The 23,055-nt window shown below is 39.5% G+C and overlaps 1 protein-coding gene across 7 annotated transcripts in view; it reads right to left on the reverse strand.

Moving 5' to 3' along the window:
* Positions 1-20,681, reverse strand: part of KLHL32 (kelch like family member 32) — a 186,377-nt gene extending 165,696 nt beyond the window's left edge. For all 7 annotated transcript variants that reach the window (XM_060167646.1, XM_060167644.1, XM_060167643.1 and 4 more), the window contains exons 1-2: positions 20,601-20,681; positions 11,443-11,623 (exon numbers count right to left, since the gene is read on the reverse strand). In XM_060167646.1, the coding sequence (XP_060023629.1) occupies positions 11,443-11,623; positions 20,601-20,623 (204 nt within the window). In that variant the 5' untranslated portion in view covers positions 20,624-20,681. The remainder of the gene's footprint in view (positions 1-11,442; positions 11,624-20,600) is intronic.
* Between the last annotated feature and the right edge of the window lie 2,374 nt (positions 20,682-23,055).

A 23,055-nucleotide genomic window follows, 5' to 3' on the forward strand; every position in this document is an offset into this window, starting at 1 on the left:
TTTGGGTGTATATTCGAAGGAAATGAAATCAGGATCTTGAAGAAATATCTGAACTCTCATGTTCATTGCAGCATTATTTACAATAGGGAAGGCATGGAAACAACCTAAATGTCTTTCTACAGATAAATGGATAAAGATGATGTGGTACATATACACCAGGGAATATTATTCACCCATGAGAGAGAAGGAAGTCCTGCCATTTGTGACATGGATAAACCTTGATGGCATAATGCTAAGTGAAATAAATCAGACAAAGACAAATACTATATCTCATTTACATTGGGCTGGCCAAAAAGTTCGTTCGGATTTTTCTGTAACTGCGAAACCTGAACTAACTTTTTGGCCAACCCATAAGAGGAATCTTAAAAATTCAAAATCATAGAAACCTATCATAGAATGTTGGTTGCCAGGGGCTGAGGACTGGGGGGAATGAGATATTGACCAAATGGCATAAACTTCCATTTATAAGATGAATAAGTTCTGGGGATCTAATGTACAACATGGTGACTACAGTTAACCCACACTTTATTGTAGACTTAAAAGCTGCTAAGAGAGTAGATCTTAATAGTTATCACACGCACACAATAAGGTAACTATGTGAAGTGATGGATGTGTTAACTAGCCTTATTGTGGCAACCATTTCACAATGTATAGGTGTATCGAATCATCACAGTTATATACTTTAAATTTATACAATGTTATATGACAACATCTCAATAAAGCTGGATAAAAAATAAAAATGGAATGGTGTATATATCTACACTGTTAATTATCTGTATCATTGCTCTTCAAAGTAGGCTGTCTTCAAATTGCTACTTATCCATCAGACACAAGGTATAAAGTCCCTGCCAGAACACAAACTCACTACTAGCTTCTTGAGAAAGGCTTCCTGTGAAAAACTGGCAGCTGAACTAACACAGTATTTCATGATGTAGACGATTAACATTCAGCAGATTATTAGCGTGGATAGTTAACAAGCATTTCACAGACTGGCACTGGTCCATGGACCTCGAGTAGCACTGATCAATATTTTTACACATCACCCCTTAGATTTTGGCTTCCTTTCCCACACTACTCAGACCAACTTCTTCAACAACAGTGAATTCTTTTGCATTCTCCTTGATCTTCTGCAGAAAATGCCGATCTCTTGAAACCCTTTAATTTTGGCACTTTGATTAAAATGTACATGGTAGTTATCTTTATATATCTTTGACTTTTCCTTTTTTGTCCCCTTGGCCATCTTTTCATTCTCTTTCTGCCACCTGACTAAAGGCATCCTTTAGGTCCTAACCACAGACGTTTTTTTCTGCTCTCTCTTTTCCCTCTTGATGTGCAATCTCATATGTTACCAAGATCTGTCTCAACCTTCACCTCTTGTGCAGAAGCTGAGTGTTGATGTTTTCTGTACCCCTCGCAACATCAAGCACAAACTTTTCTGCATATAGTAGATGCTCAGTAAATATCTATGGAATTGAGAAAGTAGTGAATTATGTGCATCATTTGGCACTATTGTCAGCTATAGAGTTAATCTGTTCTTACCACATTAAGAAGTAATAAAGAAGCACATTGATTTGTGAAGTAGTAATAGTTACTGTGTTAAAAATGTTAAATAAAATTAAATATTAAATACTAAGCAAAACCTAAGAAAATTAAAATGGAAACGTTTAAAAATATGAAAAATAAAAAATGTTAAAGGTTAGTTATTTCATAGTTGCATACAGTGAATTAAATTTACCATGAGAAAAAGAATATGACAGGGATAAAATGGTTCTAATATTGGATTTTTGCCTTTTCCTATTGCCAGGAGTTCTGCATTCCAAAATTCAATCAAATGTAGTGAAAATAGATAACTACAACCTGAAAATAAATTATTTCCTTGATGGTTTTGCTATCAAAACTCAAACAAAAAAGGAAATGTACATTTTAAAAGCATCATATATCTGAATCACTTTCCGGTATTCTTCGTAATCTGCCCAGTAGAATCTGCCCATTGGTCTTTTTAAACTTCTTTAAGAGTTCTACCCCCACCCCGCAGGTTCTTGACAATAGCTTCAATACTGGTAAAACCTCAGCCTTTAGCCATAGTTTTTAATTCCTAACAGACATTGCTCCACTTTTTAATTATTTCTATAAATAAATATGATAACATTGAATGTTAAAACAAGTATTCATTTGATGGAAAACAATAATCAGTTTACCATATAATGCATAAGTCAAATGCACTATGAAAATGATACTCTGGTGCCTCTGTGATTGATACATAAAATGCAGAAGCTGGGGAAAGGAAAGAACACAGCAGTGTGCAAATTTGCAAGAATTACCAAGGCTGCTGTTTCAGCATAAACACCAATAACCACAGAACTCAGTAGTATTCATTTGGCCTCAAGCAAAGTAATTAATCACAGAACATGTCAGTGTAAAACTGACTATGGAAAATACTGAACATCATGGGATTTAATTTTAGTGGTATTCAGGTACCAATTTAAGTAACTGTAGAGTAATGCTTTGCTTTTTAAGGCAGTAGTAGATATTTATTATGCTCACAGTAACCATCAAAAAGATAAACTAAAACTAATTACTATATGTACTGAAGGATTTGAGGGTTATTGTACTATTATTTCTATTCTTTTTTTTTCTGAAAAGGAGGTTAGTTTTGAATCACTCCCAGCTAATGTTTAATTTTTGAGGACTGTACTAATCAGCTTGTGACAACAGTCCTATGGATCAAAAGAGTGAATCCTCATTACAGCATCAAGCCCAGCAACTGCTCAGAAGGTTCCCAGAAGAAAGCGGTGGCAGGGGTGACTGAACAAAAGACAAAAACGGACTATTCAAAGTCCTTTAATATTTACATAGATAGCATTTGACAGTATTTCATGTACATTTATTTTTATTCTTAATTTTATTTGTTTAAGCAAAAATATAGTTTATTGGGAGCTCACAAAATCAATGAAGGCTCAGGAACAGGCAGGGAAAAAAGGCAGGAGGCTGCAGGCTTGGCGGCTGGAAGCAAATAACTGTCAATGGTATGTTGCTGTATATCCTCAATGTGATGAACACAGTACGTCTTACATATGATTTCTGAACATCAGAAATGTTCACGAAGAGTCTCCAAAACCACCAAATAAGAGACAGCCTGAACCCAACAATGATCTCACTTATATGTTTACTGTCAGCAGTGCTACTACCTTCAAGTCTATAAGAAACCTGCTTAAGAAATAAGATGAACTAATGGGTAAAACAGACAGTACATGTAATGGGTGTTCTGAGGAGGAGATTGGGGAGGCCCCACCCATGTGACACAGCAGGAAATTGTTCCAGCCAGATGCAGCAGGGGAGAATGAATACTGAGGGTCTGTGGGCCTCCAGGCACTGCACTTGGCGCAGGGCATGCAAAGGACCAGAAAAGAAAAAAAGGCACTGGCTCCGCCCCTCAAGAGCCTTCCACACTTGCTCCCTCGATGGTACTGATTCCTTCAAAATGCCTTGCGGCTGCCCTTTTCCCAGCTCCATCCATACCTCCGGTCTGCAGTGAGGGTGAGCACCCGCTTGCTCCCACCGGCCAGGAGCTCACTCATTCTATTTTTTTTTAAAGAAGATGTTGGGGGTAGGAGTTTATTTATTTATTTATTTTTGGCTGTGTTGGGTCTTCGTTTCTGTGCGAGGGCTTTCTCTAGTTGCAGCAAGCGGGGGCCACTCTTCATCACAGTGCGCGGGCCTCTCACTATCACGGCCTCTCTTGTTGTGGAGCACAGGCTCCAGACGCGCAGGCTCAGTAGCTGTGGCTCACGGGCCCAGTCGCTCCGCGACTTCCCAGACCAGGGCTCGAACCCGTGTCCCCTGCATTGGCAAGCAGACTCTCAACCACTGCGCCACCAGGGAAGCCCCTCACTCATTCCTCTCCCTCACCATCCACGCAGCGTCCTGTGTATTCTACCTACTACTACCCGCCCAATCTCCCTCCCCCTCACCACTCCTCACACACATCCTGTCTCTCCAGCCTCAGGTCAGGCCTCCATCAGCTCTTACTTGACTGCTTCCATGCCCCTAATGTGAATTATTTAACATCAAGTCTCCATTTCTTTATTTTTAAAACGGAGATGATGATGGTGATACTTAATAATAATACCATCCATCTTACAGATTTCTTTAGAAAATGAAATGAACTGATACACATAGAGCGGTTAGAGTGTCTGTAGCACAGTAAATACTCAATTAGTGGTAGTTATTATTGATTGAGAGCGCCAGAGAGAGGAAGAGGGATAAAAACAAGGTTCAAGACCTCCAACACCACCCAAACTGTTAATATAATTACACTACACTATAGTTATTGTTCACTTGTCTGTATCTCCTACCAGACTATAAATTCATTCTGCATCTAGAAAACAGTAGGTATGTAACAAATGCTTACTGAATTATTTTAAAAACATTTATTTGTAATTATATATTATATACTCATTTAATAGCCTTTAATGCCCTTTTAATCAAATAGTGACTGGAGAGTATGATTATAAAAATACAGGGAACACAGATTTTTTTTTTATTATCATGGGCTTTATCCTCTTTTCTCAAAACTAAAAATTACATAGGCAGAGCACACTCAGGCTCTAGTGGAAAGTGATGGTCAAATATTTAACTCTCCAAAATGTCATATTTGAATCACTTTGCCATCACATATGCAAAGCTATGTGAGACAGTCAAGACATCTGCTTCCTTGGTCAGAAAGTACAGGCATTCATGGAGATTGAAGCTGGAGATAGCAAATGGTAAACAACAGCCTCCAGAAGCTACAGGGTGGCCCACGGCCCAGGGCTGCCACAGGGAAAAGGGTAAGAGGCTGACTCATCCCATTTCTCACATACACTCCAGATCATAAGGCCTCTAATTCCTCCTGATGCCTCTGGTTTAATACTTCCTCATTCAATTCTGTTCAACAGTACTTTGATGGACTTCACTAGTCCTCAGCTAGTCAGTCATTTTCAGAGAAGTCACTGGTGAAAGGGACTGCAACACATGACACATCTTCAATTCCTTTTTTTTTTATACAGCAGGTTCTTATTAATCATCAATTTTATACACATCAGTGTATAATCTTCAATTCATCAGTGTCAATCTTGAATTCCTTTTTAAAAAAAGTTTCCATGGGGCTTCCCTGGTGGTGCAGTGGTTGAGAGTCCGCCTGCCAATGCAGGGGACACGGGTTCGTGCCCTGGTCCGGGAAGATCCCACATGCCACGGAGCGGCTGGGCCCGTGAGCCATGGCCGCTGAGCCTGTGCGTCCGGAGCCCATGCTCCGCAACGGGAGAGGCCACAACAGTGAGAGGCCTGCGTACCGCAAAAAAAAAAAAAAAAAAGTTTCCAGCTTTATTGAGATATAATTAACACAACACACTGTGTAAGTTTAAAGCATACAATGTGATGACGTGGTACACATATATATTGTGAAATGATTACCACAATAAGGTTAGTTACACATCCGTCACTTTACACAGTTATCTTTTCTTGTGTGTATGTACTAAGAACTTCTAAGAACTACTCTTTTTAGAAACTTTCAAGTCTACAATACAGTATTATTTACTACAGTCACCCTGCTGCACATTAGATTCCCTAGAACTTTCTCATCTTATAACTGGAAGTTTATGCCCTTTGCCAACATCTCCCCATTTCAACTACTCCCCAGCCCCTGGCAACCACCATTCTATTCTCTGTTTCTGTAAGTAAGATCATACAATATTTGTCTTTGTCTGACTTATTTCACTTAGCATAATGTTCTCATGGTTCATCCATGTTGTTGCAGATGGCAGGATTTCCTTCTTTCTCATGCGTAAATAATATTCCATTACACACACACACACACCACATATTCTTTATCCATTCATCCATGGACAGACACTTGGGTTGTTTCCATATCTCGGCTATTATGAATACTGCTGCAATGAGCATGGGAGTGCAGATGTCTCTTTAAGATCCTGATTTCATTTCCTTTTTTATATTCCCAGATATGGGATTGCTGGATCATATGGTAGTTCTATTTTTAATTTTTTGAGAAACCATAATGTTTTCCATAGTGGCTACACCAATTCACATTCCCACCAACATTGTATAAGGGTTCCCTTTTCTCTGCATCCTCACCAACATTTTTTATCTCTTGTCTTGGTAATAGCCATCCTAGTAGGTGTGAGGTGATTTCTCATTGTGGTTTTCCCTGATGGTAATGTTGAGCATGCCCATATGCCTGCTGGCCAGTTGTATATCTTCTTTGGAAAAATGTCTGTTAATATCCTTTGCCTATTTTTTAATCACAGTATGTGGGGTTTTGCTATTAAGTTTTATGAGCTCCTTACATATTTTGGATATTAATTCATTATCAGATATATGGTTTGCAAATATCTTCTCCTATTCTGTAGGTTGCTCTTTCATTTTGTTGATCTTTAATTCCGTGGGTGAGACAAGCTACAGTTATAATGCTTCAGAAAAGAGGGACCTTGCATATGAATTTAGAGAGGTGGCAGAGGGTGGACAGGATAAGGCTTTGTGGAAGACTTCACACTTGTTGGCTGGGATAAACCTTGGAAGATGGACAAGGTAGACAAAGAGGTGAGTAGGAGGTTAAGGTAGAAGGAATGGTCATTAGCAAGGCTGAGAGGTGGAAAGGCCTTCAGGTGGAAGAGTGTTTGGAGAACAGCTATGGCTGCAAGATCAAATGAACAGATGGGAGAACACAGATGAGGATGAATGATAATGACACAGCATGAAGGCACACTCCGGGGGTCTGGCAGAAAGGCCTTGAGGAGCTCTGGGGGACCTGAGCAGGGGGGTGAAAGTTCACCACACAGTCATCTGTGCGATGGTTGGTCAAGGGACAACCAGAGGAGGAGAAAGTTAAGTGGCTACTAGAATGTTCTAAGCAAGAAGGAAGGGGGTATCAGATTCAGAAAATATCAAGATGGGAAAGGATGAATCCAAAACGCTATTCTGACCCATCAAAAGGTGAGGGAGTCTGCAACCAGGTGAGCCTAAAGATGAGCAGTCTTCTCTTCCCACAAAGGGCCAGACAGCATGACCAGGGATCCCACGTTAGCCCAAGGAGAGAAACAGATAATGCTTACTGAAGGTGTGACGTGTATCAGATACAGCACTTAGTGCATTATGTACCTTATCTCAATCTAATCTCTGAATCAACCTATTCTGAGAGTTATGCTCTATGATCACCAATTTACAGATGAAAAAACATAGGTTTACAGAAGTCAAATGACTTGCCTATGCTCAAAGAATAAATAGTGAAGAGGGTGAATAACCCAACAGATATTAATTAGAATAGCATCCACTATTTGTCAGGGACTGTGGGAAACAATAGCAAACAGGGAGATATGGTCCCTCCCACTGTATTCAAACTCAGATCTGACGCTTAGCTCTTCCCTTTCTTCCTTCCACCACTGCTTTACTCTTATAAAAGAAGCCCCTGGTCTAACACAATTATAGCTTTTGACTAACGCCATATTGTGCTGATATTAAGACTAAATTTAATTTTTTTTAAATCATTATTACTTGGCTGAAGAATGTGTTTTAACCCTTTCATTTAAAATGCTGATGATCACAGGAATCCACAGTACTTTGTGCTCAACTGTTCGTTATTCATATGTTAAGCAAGAAAAGCTGATATCATCTCTCCGATCAATGTAAAGGAACAGTTTACACAAAACTTGTGCCATCCACAATTATTTTAGCTTCAAAATAATCTGCCAGATATCACAATACAGAGTACAAACATCTATTTAGGTCAGACTACCTAATTAATTTGAACAGATCACACTAGAAAGAAAAATCCATGAATAATTTGCATATTTTATATGCAGGATGTTAAAAAAATTGAAATACACATGGAATTCTCTGAGAATTGGAAAACATTTCTTCATTCATACTTACTAAGCCTGAGGCAACATTCTAAGTGTTGTGAGAGATACAGAAATTACTCAGGATACTGTTTCTAGGTGTTTCAGTGTGGTAGAGTGTAAGACACAAGGAAGCCAGACATAATTCTAGTTTAAGGCATGGGTCTCTTGCACTTCTGCATGTATTATGAGTGAGGCACTGACTGTCCTTGTTCTGAACTCTCATTTCAGGGATGTTTCTATAGCAAATGGCCTTGATGACAGAGTGATATCTCCCTTCAGAGCAAAGACCAGTTCTGTTTACTCAGAGATAGAATGTTTCTTTGCAGAGCAAAGGGTAGGCATGCTTACTGTCCAGTATAATAATGTTTTCTTCCAGAGCAAAGGACAGACGTGTTTCCTACGCATTATAAAAGATTCAGGTTCCCTAAGCTCAATGATCCTCAATGATCCAACCCACTTTGTGTGACTTAAGAGTTTCATGTCTTCTAGCAGCATCTCTGAACCAGTGATAGACTAACTTGCTGGTTTCCAACTTGGATAAATCACAAATCTTTGACAGTTCTTGACAGTGGTAGGTTACAAAAATGGCAACAAAATCTTCCCCTGCCTGCATCCATGCCCTTTGGTATCCTCACTGACACTGACTCAGCCTGGGCACGTGACTTGTTTGACCAATGGGACATTAGTAAACAGGACACAAACAGGAGCTTGAAAAGCACCTGTGCATTGAAGATAGCCCTCTTGCTGTTTTTAGAATTTAGCTGTCATGTGAAAAAGCCCAGGCTAGCCTGTTTGTGAGAAATACATGCCCAGTGTCCCCTACAACTCCAGCCATAAGCCTACCAATCACCAGACAGGTAAACAAAGCCAACTCAGATCATCCAGTCTCCAGGCAACTCTCCAGTTAACCGCTGACGTAAGAATGAGTCCAGCATAGATCAGAGAAACTGGCAGACCAGAGGAGCTACCATCCAGCTTCTAAGTTTTGGGGTGGTTTGTTATGACAAAAGCTAACAAAAGATACAGGGTATACGGCAAAAACAATGTCCAGTATAGTGACTATATTACAAGCTCCATAGGGTTCAGTCTACGTCTGGTTAAATATTATAACTCCAGCATTTATCACAACGCCTAGAAAAGAGATAAGTGCCAAGAGTTCCAACTTTGTCTTGGTTTCTCCATCTGAACAATCAATACACAAGTCACTGAAATTTCACCTCACAAGCAGGTCATGAGATTGAAGGGACTGCATATGAATCCAGCAGGGCACATGGTTCAGTGGAAAAAGCACAACTTGGTACTCAAGGAGACAGGTGCTCTGGTGTGTGAAAATCAGCTCTCCTACTTAATATCTGGCAGTCCTTGGGCAAGTTATTTAAACATATTGCACTTCAGTTTCCTTATCTACAGAACGGGAATAATAAAGCTTTCTTCACAGGCTTTATAACACCAGTATTTTAAAGGAGGCACTCTGTGCACGACCTATCAGAGTATGAGGGGCATTGTGGTAAAAGAGGTGAATAACTTGGAATAGCTGCAAACATCGTTAAATGCCAGCAGCAAATAAAATGCTCTTCAGTGCTCACATGTATGCATTCACTTGCACATTCTCTCTCTCATATATACACATGCACAAAATCAAACCCCAAATTAAATTCAAAATCCAACCCACAGAGACCTAGGAGGAGAGAAGCCAAGCACCAAGAGGTCTATATTATGGTCCACAAGAAGAAAAAACTTGTATTTTATAATGTGCACATGTTATATATAACAACCCAAAGTATGCTGTTTCAACAGCCCTCCAAATAATATAAGCTTTCTGGAAGATTAATCCCTGACAATGTGAGAGTGTATAAAATGTACATTATATTGATGAAACTAGAAGGTCACTTTACAGATACTCCACTTCATTTCTGCAGTTTAGAATTATGTAAATCCCTACTTTTAATTTTAGATAGATATTTTAAGTAATTACCTCTTTTTTTTTTTTCTTTTTTGCAGTACGCGGGCCTCTCACTGTTGTGGCCTCTCCCTTTGCGGAGCACAGGCTCCGGACATGCAGGCTCAGCAGCCATGGCTCACAGGCCCAGCTGCTCCGCGGCATGTGGGATCTTCCCAGACCGGGGCACAAACCCATGTCCCCTGTATTGGCAGGCAGACTCTCAACCACTGCGCCACCAGGGAAGCCCTGTAATTACCTCTTTATCTTCTACATTACCAGGTTTCATCACATTTAAAACTTTTTTTAATCTTTATTTTACGATTTGGCATCTTTGAAAATTCTCTTTAACTGCTAGTCAGCAATTGAGTACAGTTGATATTGTCTCTTAAACATCAAAATACAAGGTGACTATTGAAAATTTCCAAATCAAACCAAAAAATTGCCCCAGGCTGGATTTGGTTTCTGTATCATTTGAGACTTTGGTAAGAGAAAGTTTTTTTAATTCACAATTAAATTTATATTCTAATTTATATAGAGATTGTATACTATTATGTTTTGAATTTCTTACCTAATCACTAGTTAACTGAAATAACATTGAAAAAATTAAATAAGAATTAAATCATGTATATTCAGAAATTAATACTTCAAAAAAATCTGGTTATTAATTGTCACAATTTTCTTTCTTATATCCATATAAGGGGTAGAATGGAATGCTGGTTAAGACTCAGACATGGATTTCAACTGTAGATCTGCCACTTCGGAACTGTGTGACTTATTACTTAACCTCTGAGTTACCTCAAATTACCTAATCTTTGAGATTCAGTTTCCTTACATGTAAAATGGTGATTTTTATAGCATGTGCATGTGTTTATAAAATGGATTGCTGTGAGGATTAAATGAGATATGTATATAAAGTCCTCTGTCCATGACCTGAATCGTTTAATTTAATTTAATTTAATTTAAATTAAATTAAATTTAGCTAAAACCATACTACACACTCACCTTCAGAAAACAACAAACACATCATCACATATCATTAGCCACTGGAAATCAAACTCCAAAGTTCTACTTAACAAGACAACGTCTTCAGCTAAACAGGCACCTGCGCGTCAACCATAAATATCCTTTAGGTCAATTCCATCTCTGTCCCTGGAGCAGAGACTTGGAAAGCTCCAGGACAAGAACTTCCATAGAAAATAAAAAATTAGAAACACTACATATATTTAGAGACCTTTTAAGAAATAAATTGTCTTACAGATTGTCCTTCTGATCCTGAAACCAGAAACATCCTGTCCTCAGCCTGCACCCCCATTATGGTGCACTACAATGCCACGCTTTCTTTTGGTGGTAGAGTGTCAAACGCCCCTCAGCTCAGATGCAAAGGAGAGCTCTGCTCTCCACTGGAGGGACATCAGGTGTCCAGCCCAGGGAGGATCCCAATGGGGCCCCAATCTCAGTCTGACCAGGAAAACCCCCCAACATTCACAACTCTGGGGACAATTATCTAATTGGCTGATGATTGTGTGACAGTTCAGGTAAACTGTCATCCTCTGTTTATTAATATCTTAAGAGAAACAAATAAACAAACAAACTACCTTGACTTACCCGGAAGTAGTCGCTGCAGGCTGCTAGGACTGCCTTGTGAGCGTGGAATTTCTGTTCCTCAGCAATCAGGGTGACATCGCAGAGGATGCCGTCACTTCTCTGCTGATTCAGCGCTGCCAGGACGCTATCAGTGTGAGATTCTGAGTGGCAGAGCCTCTGGCCTGTCAGCATTTCTTGAATACTGCGAGGAGGAGAGTGAAGAGAGCAATCCAGTTAATGTTGTTCCTCTCATTAGCCCAGCCGCCCCCAGGCTCCCTCCCTCCTTCAAGAGCAACTCAGGGAGTGTGGATTCCAGTGTCTGTAGTCCTCATTGTCTTTTTCTCCACCATCCTCTTGCTTTCTTTTTCTCTAATTCTCTCTCTTCCGCCCCCCAACAGGATTTCTTTCTCCTTCCTACTGGTCCCTCTCTTTGAGAATTTGTGTTTGTTGTGTGTCCATCTGTGTCTGTGTATTGGCCCATGTCTGCAGGCCTGTGAGCCTCTGCTTCTGGGCCCCTGTCCCCTCAGTATGTATACATCTCTGAGTGCAAAGCTTTTTCTGGATGTGTGTCTAGATGTGTGTAAATATGTGTGCAAATCCTTCCACTCTGGGACCCCCTCCCTAGCTCTCTGATTCCTTTTCTAGCTTTGTACCACCTGTGTGGGGTTAGCACAAGCTCAGAACTTGCCATGCACTGCTCTAGCACAGAACCCACTGCATGGCTCACCAGAGAAGAATTTACTCAGTCTCCCCACAAGACACAATACTCCATTAATAAATAAAATGAAACTGAGCAGATGTTAGTTAGGGGAAAAAAAGGCTACCAGTGACCATTTCATGTATAAGGCCATTAATTAAACCATAGTGGCTTATTATTAAACTTAGGAAATTATGCACCACCAGGAGAACATCAAAAGAGATGCCATTGTAAAGAAAAAATTTAAGGCTGAAAGTAAAATATATCTATCTTATTAGCCTGCAATATCTTGTGTGATCTTCATATTAGACTTATGAGTGACTGTGCAATCTATTTTCTGCTCTATTTTGTGAAATTACTAAACTTACCCATTGTGAAACTTATCCCTTCACTCCCTACCCCAACCTAAAATATGCATCCCATATCCTTTCAAAACTCCTGGGTGAAACACCAGCTCTTCCTATAATAATGTAGAAGTAATGCTATAAACACCTAATGCAAACGGAATTTGTGGATAGTTATGAACAATTCCAGCTTAGATACATGAAAATCTCCACGGCACTCTAGAATCTCAGAACCGACACTGGACTAAAATGAGTGAGCTGCACCAGTCGTAAGTTACTCCCAGAATGAGAGCAAGGGCCATCAAGCTCTATTTCTGGCCTGAGACTCTTCTTGAAACCGAGTAAGGTTGCCATAAGGATGAACGAACGAGCACTGTCTCTCCCATCCTGTTAACTCGACATCCGGTTCCTTCCTCTGAATGTGAAAGAGCCTCTCAGGAGAGCCCGGGAGTCGCCACCAGCCGAGCCTGCATGGTTGTGCCGCCAGTTGGCTGGTAAATTACGGTTCAGCATAAATCACCTTAAAGTAAACCAACTGCTTCCCGGGAAATGCCAGAGTGCAGCCAGTAAGCTTTATCGGACACTTTCGACTGGGGAGCCTCAAAAATGTCAGAACTATTGAAAGAAAAAATAAATTTGACAGGAGATGATGATATAGTAAGTTCTCGTGGGAAGGTGGGAGGATTATTTTCAGTTGAAATGCAGCAGTGAGTTTTGAAATGGTTACTGTCATCGAATATTCATCTAGCAGCTCTAGCTACAGGCAGACTTTTAAAGTCAGTAATTGAAAACCACACTCAGAAGCATAAATAACACACAAATTGCTAGGCAAAGGCTAGAATGGAGATTAATTAGCATAGCTCAAAGAAATGAGGGAATAGAATAGTAATAGAAATATTATCTGTTAAGTAAGCTTTAGGATAGTCTTTGAAAAATCCTTCCTAAAAGGATGACATTTTTATATATTTTACAAACACAAAGCCCTTACTATGTTCCATGAATTATTCTTAGCGATATACAATTATCAATTCATTTAATCTTCATAACAACATTATGAGGCAGGTACTAATATCTCCATTTCACAGATAAGAAACCTGATGGTGCAAGATTAGGCATTTTGAGAACCTATTACCATGAACATAATAATGTAATTTGTCCTCCTGCTTAAAATATAAAAGAAACAGAGACTTCCCCGGTGGCCCAGCGGTTAAGACACTACACTTCCAATGCAGGGGGCACAGATTCGATCCCTGGTCAGGGAACTAAGATCCCACATGCCGTGTGGCCAAAAAAATTTTAAACATAAAAAATAAAAAATAAATAAAAGAAACAAACAAAACCTGAAACAAAACCAAAAAATGATAATCTGTAAAGAAGATCTCAAAAATCTATGCTGGGGGAAAAAAACCCACAAAGTCCATATTAATTTTATATTTAGATTGTGCATAGTTAATCTCAAAATCAAAGTTACCTTTGAAAAATAATACACATTAATATAACATGAGATAGTGATAGGAAATGTTTGAAATCATGCTTCAAAAACATTTACCTTTGCACTGACTAAGATAAGTTTGGGGAGAGAAAATAGATTTTACTTATACATTTATTTAAAACTCTCATAACTTTTCTCCCTTTTAATATCACCTTAAATGCTACATAAATGTATTTTGAAATTTCATTTGTAGTGGAACAGAAGAATACATTAAAATAATTGCTTATAATGTTTCCTTACTCATTTCCCAAATATAGAGCCACAATTCATGTCCTTATTATTAAGACTGAATCAGTATTTGCATTTCAGATATCTATAGACAGCGAATAAATCTTGCCAGGGAAAGAGCAGCTGTAAACTGAAATTTGGCAAAGAATAAAGGGCTCAGCTCTGAAACAATTGTGATGATGCACAATTTCACAGTATCATTCAGTTGGGCTTGAAATATTCAAGCTTAAAGAAAACAGCATGCTAAATATTTAAGGCAACACTTGGCACAAGATTCCAAATATTTTGGAACCAATATGTTAGACCTCCTTAAAAGCAGAAACAAATACTCCAACATTTGGCAAGGAATAAAGGCTTATTAATCAACAGGTCATTACTGTATTCTGAAACTTCCCACTCAACTCTCAGATGTAAATCTGCAAAAAGTGTTAAGGCACAAGTGGTCACAGAACACAGCTGGAAAGCCATAGGCCAATGTGATAAAGCCAATAATTATAAACCAGGGAGGAGGTGATTCAAAGACTATCATGAACCATGTCTAAATTAGAATGGGAAGCACACACATCCTTGCATACGGCTCCCTTGGCATCAAAATTATACAAATTAGCAATCTAAACCTCCCACCTTAGAGCAATGTCCCTCCATTATTTAGGAAACGAAGAAGAAAGGAAAAGTATTTTCCTAAAACTTCCTAAATTACCAAGAAAACAAACAAACAAAAAACTCCATACAACAGGAGTCACATTTCCCGAGGGTATACAGATTTGTGTGTCATCCTAATATTGGGAAAGGTCTTCCATGGAAGCAATATTGTCGCCTCAAAATTCAAAAGTGGGTGCAAGGGGGTGACCTGGCTTCCTCAAGGCAACCCCAATACCCTTTCCTCTGTGGAATTCCTTAGAACTGCACTGTCCAGTATAATAGCCACTAGCTACATGTGGCTATTGTGAACTTAATATGTGTGTAGTCCAAATTGAGATGTGCTGTAAGTGGAAAATGTACACTGGATGTCAAGGACATACTGTGAAATAAAAGAATGCAAAAATATCTCATTAATATTTTTATATTGATTACATGCTGATAAATATTGGGGGTATACTGGGTTAAATAGAATATATTGTTAAAATTCATTTTACCTGTTTCTTTTTACTTTTTAAAAACTGTATCTCCTTGAAAAGTTTAAATTATATATATACTTCGCACTATGGTTCTACGGGACAGTCTAAAAGTTCCCTGGGGATGTGTTCCTCATTTCTTTCCACCTGAACTCTAGAAGGGTTTCAGGTACCCCATCAGGTTGCCAATTAGCCTGGCTGTTCCTGAATCTCACAGGACCCAGCTTCTGCCAGGTACAACATGGGAAGTCCCAGAATCCTTGAGCAAGAAATTGCTTTTTAGTGATGCCACGGAGCAACCATCTGATTGGCCAAATGTCAGCATCCAGTAACAGGGAGATAAATAAATGAGGTCTCAAGGACAGGACTATTCATGACTTCAAATCTTTAACTTTCATTCTGGAATTGATGGTAAAAACTAAAAAGTCAAATGCAGAGCATAATGTTCATAACATGGTACAGCTCACTCACAGTGAAGCACTGTGTTAGTGCAAATCACTATTTCAAGTTCATAGTGAAGATTTTTGATCACAGAAATCTCTCAGATTCTCATTTTTTATAGCATAAATTTTGACTGAGTTCAGTCAGTTTGCAAGACATGAATTCCAAAACAGCTGTCTGGTTTTTAAACATCTGTATTTCAAATGTAAAAATTCAAGTCAATTTCTATATCAATGTTTACTTAGTATTTAGATATACAAAATATATGCAGGTAGTTTTCAAGTAAGCTCACCAATAAGGTATTATATACTTATATATCAAACACAGTCAAGTAGCATAGAGATCCTCATTGCTTAAATAGATTACACAAAAATGAAAAGGACTGGGCAAAAAACCTGATAGTACTAGTATTATGCATGATTATCTCAGTTCAGTCTATTGATAAACTGTGCCCTAATCACTTCAATTCCACAGTCAAAATATTTTAATACAAATTAAATACATTAATATTGAAACAATCTTATTTATTTAAGCAGACAGGCTGTGGAAAAAAACCCAGCATGGAGGCTTCCCTGGTGGCACAGTGGTTGAGAGTCCGCCTGCCGATGCAGGGGACACGGGTTCGTGCCCCAGTCCGGGAAGGTGACACATGCCGCGGAGCAGCTGGGCCCGTGAACCATGGCCGCTAAGCCTGCGTGTCTGGAGCCTGTGCTCCGCAACGGGAGAGGCCACAACAGTGAGAGGCCCACGTACAGAAAAAAAAAAAAAAAAAAAAAACCCCAGCATGGAACTTAATTTTATTTTTTATAGAACACTTTGTAATTTGTAAATACCTTAAAATTAATGCTAGCAATTAATAACAATGGACAAAATAATAAGCAAAGAAAATATGCTATGCTTAGCGAATGACCAAGAAATAATGAAGACTATGCAAGTTAATTACAAATGGATACTTAAGGAAAGGAACTTAAATATAAATGGATAGTCTTGTTGCATTCCTTCCTTCCTTCATTCACTCAAACATTTATTCATCCTGTGCCAGGTATTGGACCAGACACTGGAGATAAAATGGTAAACAAACCAAACTCTGTAGCAGCCCTCACAGAACCCTCAGTCTAGCAAGGTACTTACACTTGAATAAAATAATCTGGCCTCCCTGAAGAAGTAATGCTGGAGCTGCAGGCTGAAGGATGAGAACAAGTTACCCTGGCAAAATGGGGACAGCAGAGTTTTCCAGGTAGGGTAACAGCAAATGCGCTGATCCTGTGGCAGTGGGGGGCATGGACCTAACACACAGTCCACAGAATGTTCAGGGCTGGGACCCTGAGGACAAGCGCCGGCGTGGTACAGGACCTGGAGCTCAGCAAGAGGTCTTGGCTAGAGGTGTAAAACTCATGCGGATAGAGAGAATGACGGAAGCACAGCTGTGTCTCCAGAACACAGCTGAGATACAACCAATAGTCAAAGGCTGCTGAGAAGAAAGATAGGATTCAAAACAGGGAAGCGGGGCTGGGCTCCGCTGTGGGAAAGGACTGCCTTTTGAGTAGCAGGAGGGAAGGAATATTAAAACTTTGGGCATTTTTTGGCTTGTTGAATCGAAAGATTCAGTGGAACCAATCTCCACTGGACAACGAAGCCATGGAAACACAGTATTTGGGTTCATCTGGGCTGGGATTTTGTCAGGCAAATGGATCAAAAATGCAGAGAGCAAGGGAAATTAAGGATTTAAAAGAGTGATAGATTCTAAACTGGCTAAGAATGGAAATAAGGGAAGGAAAGTGTTGATGGATTGGTAGAAAGTGGCCAGGCCAGTTGCTTTACAATGTTGTGCTAGTTTCTACCATACAGCAAAGTGAATCCGCTATACGTATACATATATCCCTCCTTTTTTGGATTTCCTTCCCATTTAGTTCACCACAGCGCACTGAGTAGAGTTCCCTGTGCTATACAGTAGGTTCTCATTAGTTATTTATTTTATACATAGTATCAATAGTGTATATATATCAATCTCAACCTCCCAATTATAAAGCAACTACACACCAATAAAAATTAATTAAAAAAATAAACAATAAGACCCTACTGTATAGCACGGTGTACTCTACTCAATACTCTGTAATAACCTTTGTGGGAAAAGAATCTGAAAAAGAATGAATATACATATATATATGTATAACTGAATCACTTTGCTGTATACCTGAAACTAACACAATATTTTAAATCAACTATACTCCAAAAGAATTTAATAAAAAGAAAAGAAACGAAAGAAAGTGGCCAGGCCAGTAATGAGACATTGCCATAAGGTCAAAGTACAACCACTGTGGAGGTAGGTAAATCAGGAAGCTAGAAGGAGAGGAGGTCCTGCTGAGAATAAAGTGGCTGATGCAGTAGTTTCGGAAATAGAGCAACTACTGCGGATGCATGATCCACGGCGTGACCATGAGAGTAGGTGGTTCAGTGAGGAAGGTCAGAAGCAGGTTGAAGATCCAAGGCCACAAAGTCGGGCAGATCCTCCAGGCAAACACTGAGGGCACTGGGAAATTGTAAAGGGTCTGTGGTGAGAAGGAAGACCGTCAGCCACATGTCAAATGCTCAGTGAATGCGGGGAGATGGCCCTGCGAACAGTGGAGAGGAAGAAGGGATGGAGAGAGCTGAAGAGCACCACCTTCAAAAGAGCCCGTCTTTGCTGTCGTTTTGTTGTCGACATCTTCTCAAACAACCGGTATGAGGAGTAATGACCTAGAAGCAAAACTATGTCCCAGCGTGACAACAATCTCTCCACCCATCCCTAAAATACATGAGATTTGAGGAAATAAGGCCACCACTTGAGAAGGCTACAAAGTGGTGCCTCAGAAGAAGACAGGTCTCAGTGAAAGCAGGAGGTGCTTGGAGTTTTTCAGGGTGAGGAAGATGACACAGCACAGCACATGTATGTTCCTGGTGCAACAGTTCCACGTGGCACAGGGGAAGTTTGAAAAGTGCGCAAGGGGGTGCCTGTGTCCCAGCAGAGAAGGAAAGTCCATCGCAGAGATGATGGTGCTATGGAGGACAGATGGCGGTGGGATCAGAGTTGATCAGTGAAAGCAGAGATGGCGGATCTAAAGTAAAAACTCATTTGGAGGGCTTCCCTGGTGGCGCAGTGGTTAAAAGTCCGCCTGCCGATGCAGGGGACGCAGGTTCGTGCCCCGGTCCGGGAAGATCCCACATGCCGCAGAGCGGCTGGGCCCGTGAGCCATGGCCGCTGAGCCTGTGTGTCCGGAGCCTGTGCTCCGCAACGGGAGAGGCCACAACAGTGAGAGGCCCGCGTACCGCAAAAAAAAAAAAAATCATTTGGAGAAGAATGCACATGGATCCTATTAGCCAGAAATAAATCACTTGGCTTAGCTGGTGGCAGACAGATACCATGGTCTCTACGTGCTATACTGGCTGGATGCCAGATCCAGAGCAGGATTTCCCAACCTCGGTGAAACTGACATTCTGACATTTTTCGCTATGGTCATTATCCTGTACATTGTTAAGATGTTGACCAGGATCCCTGGCCTCTACCCACTAGATGCCAATAGCACCCTCGATCCTGGTGACAATCAAAAATGATGCCAGATATTACACAATGTACCCTGAGGGCAAAATATCCCCCACTGAGAGTCACCCATCTAGAGCAACACTCACTTGGGGAGCACAGAGGCACTAAACTGGCTGTAGCAATGCCTCCATTTCTGAACACACTTTTGGAACTAGTCATCTCTAATAGCTTCAGAGTCATGGAAGAAAGCTGGTCTCATTATTTCATAGACATACTCAATTCTTAGTATTTAAAAAGAAGGCATTTCCCAGGCTTATCACCTCTCTCATTCTTTGCCTTGAGGATCCCTTTGACAGTTTCCTCGAGGATGATGAAGACTTGCCTCCACTGAGAATATTCAAAGGAATACCCTGCATTTTCTTATTGACTGCCCCCTCAGTTCTGGGAATGTGCCAGGCTCCTTCCTGCCTGAGGGCATTTCCCCATGTCTTTCCCACCCTTCAAATCTCAGGTCATAGAGCACTGCTTCAGGAAGGTACTACCTCATTCTATCAATCTTTCAAAGCACTTTCACAATTATATTTGTGTTGTTACTGGTGTGATTTGTTTAATATCTGTTTCCCCCATAGAATATATATTTCATGAGAGGAGGAACCTTAATTGTTTTATTCGCTGCTGGATCCTCTGCACAAATAAATATCTGTTAAATAAGTACTAAAGTAAAATGTTATGAGTATTTTAAGAATACATATTAGTCACCCTAAATGATTGCTTTAAAGGGGACAATAATCATATATATGTATAGTTTTCTGATTATTTTTTAAATCATATACCTTTAGAGACATCTACCTTTTGTTTGAGGGAGGTTAGCATCCTAAATAAGAAAAAGATAAAAAGTAGTATCAGGGCTTCCCTGGTGGCGCAGTGGTTGAGAGTCCGCCTGCCGATGCAGGGGACACGGGTTCGTGCCCCGGTCCGGGAAGATCCCACATGCCGCGGAGCGGCTGGGCCCGTGAGCCATGGCCGCTGAGCCTGCGCGTCCGGAGCCTGTGCTCCGCAACGGGAGAGGCCACAACAGTGAGAGGGCCGTGTACCACAAAAAAAAAAAAAAGTAGTATCAAAGAATCCTTAAACATACCTAAGTTTGGCCAGTAATTATATCTCAGTGGTTAGCCCCTGTGCTACCATACTAAACTCACACACACACTCTCAGACTGGTTTGCTTAATTCTTCAAATACACATTGAGCCCCTCCCTGTGCTTGGTCCTAGAATGTGCGGTGTGAGGATTTCAAGTCACACAGGTCTCGCTACACAAGCAAAGACGTATCCTACAGTACCAACCTGAGGAAGCGTTCAGATGGCATTCTCCAGCTGGGTTCCTCAGGGTCTCAGCCTTAGAAATTTGCAGAGGAGTCGGCAAGCATTCCAGCTGAATAAAAAAAAACAAGAAAGAAAAGCACAGTGAGCTAAATGCAAAAAAGCACACTCTGGGCCTTAATGATGCTAATGCTTTAGAATGCTAAGGAGGCACCTTGGAGGGTTTTATCATCGAGATATAACAATCTGACTGAAAGCTCTTATAATAGGCAATGGTTTGGAATGCTTCTAAATTTTAAAGTTTTTTCACCTTACTGGAACTTCAGCGACTAAGAAGTCAAAATGTATTTGAGAACCAAAAATAGCTAAAGTAAGAGTTACAGTAAAAATTAAAACATCAGACAGCCAAAGGGAAAAATTAAGATTTGATAAAATACTGCTATGATTTATGTCAGAGAATGTTTTGCCTATGTTCTCTTCTAGGAGTTTTACTGTGCCATATCTTATATTTAAGTCTTTAAGCCATTTTGAGTTTATTTTTGTGTATGGTGTGAGGGAGTGTTCTAACTTCATTGATTTACATGTGGCTGTCCAGCTTTCCCAACAGCAGTTACTGTAGAAATAAAAATAAACAAATGGGACCTAATCAAACAAGCTTTTGCACAGCAAAGGAAACCATAAATAAAACAAAAAGACAACCTGCAGACTGGGAGAAAATATTTGCAAGCAATGTGACCAATAAGGGCTTAATTTCCAAAATACACAAACGGCTCATGTGGCTCAGTATCAAAAAAACAAACAACCTAATCAAAAAATGGGAAGAAGATCTTAATAGACCTTTCTTCAAAGAAGACATACAGATGGTTAACAGGCATATGAAAAGATGCTTGACATTGCTAATTATTAGAGAAATGCAAATCAAAACTACAATGAGGTATCTATCACCTCACACTGGACAGAACAGCCATCATCAAAAAGTCTACAAATAATAAATGATGGAGAGGATGTGGAGAAAAGGGAACCCTCCTACACTGTTGATGGGAATGTAAATTGGTGCAGCCACTATAGAAAACTGCATGGAGCTTCCTTAAAAAACTAAAAATAGAGCTACCATTTGATCCAGCAATCCCACTCCTGGGCATATATCCAGAAAAGAGAAAAACTCTAATTCGAAAAGATACATGCACACCAATGTTCATAACAGCATTATTTACAGTAGCCAAGACATGAAAGCAACCTAAGTGTCCATCAACAGAGGAATGGATAAAGAAGATGCAGTATATATATACAATGGAATATTTCTCAACCATAAAAAAGAAAGAAATGTTGCCATTTGCAGCAACATGGATGGACCTAGAGTTATCATACTAAGTGAAGTAAGGCAGACAGAGGAAGACAAATATTTTATGATATCACTTATATGTGGAATCTAAAAAAATAATACAAATGAACTTATTTACAAAACAGATTCACAGACATAGAAAACAAACTATGATTACCAAAGGGAAAGGAGGGAGGGATAAATTAGTATGCAATTAACAGATACACACTACTATTGATATATATAAAATACATAAACAACAAGGATTTACTGTATAGCACAGGGAACTTATATTCAATATCTTGTAATAACCTATAATGGAAAAGAATCTGAAAAAGAATATAAACATAATCTATCTATCTATATATATATATATAAAACATTGAATCACTTTGCTGTATACCTGAAACTATCACAATATTATAAATCAATTAACTATATTTCAATTTTTAAAAACTGATAAAATAAAGTTGCAGAGGCTAAGCCACAAATATTAGTTGACTTGTCCTTTAGTGAAGTTAAAATCAACTACGTCTTGGGCATCTACAGAAAGACGATTTTCTATTCAAGGAGTGAATTTCTGAAAAATAGAAAAATAACATATAGAAAGGATGAAAATTATAAGGAAATGGAAAACAGATTTTTACAAGAGCTTTAGGATTAGCATAATTGGAAATATGTAATTGGATGAAGTTGTCAGGCTTGAAATCACTCCTTGGCTATATATTCATTCAATCTCACAGTCCACACCCCAGCCTTTGTTTTCAATCATTGTTGTAACTCTAAACAGAGAAGTAAATTATTTGAAAAGTCTGGGATGTGCTCCATGACTATGCTTTACAACTCTCATTAGAAGGTCTATCCCATTTTCTAACACACCCAAGCAGCAAAATTAATTCCAATTTGGATAATCTTAAACAGGCTCTCTTCTAAGTTTCATTTTGAAAAGCAATACAGTGTAAAAACACTTATGAAAAGAATGTGTAAAGCTGTGCCTATTTCTGCTGATTTGTATAAAAGAGAGACCCATGATTTCCAATCTAACTAATATATAGTATTTGTTACATTGTATCCAAACCCTCGTACTATAGTAATTCACATAGATATATCATAATTTGCTGAGAATTCCACTGTTACCGAACAGATTGTTTCAAACAT

This window comes from Lagenorhynchus albirostris, chromosome 12 (assembly GCF_949774975.1).
Source record: "Lagenorhynchus albirostris chromosome 12, mLagAlb1.1, whole genome shotgun sequence".
Classification (NCBI taxonomy): Eukaryota; Metazoa; Chordata; class Mammalia; order Artiodactyla; family Delphinidae; genus Lagenorhynchus; species Lagenorhynchus albirostris.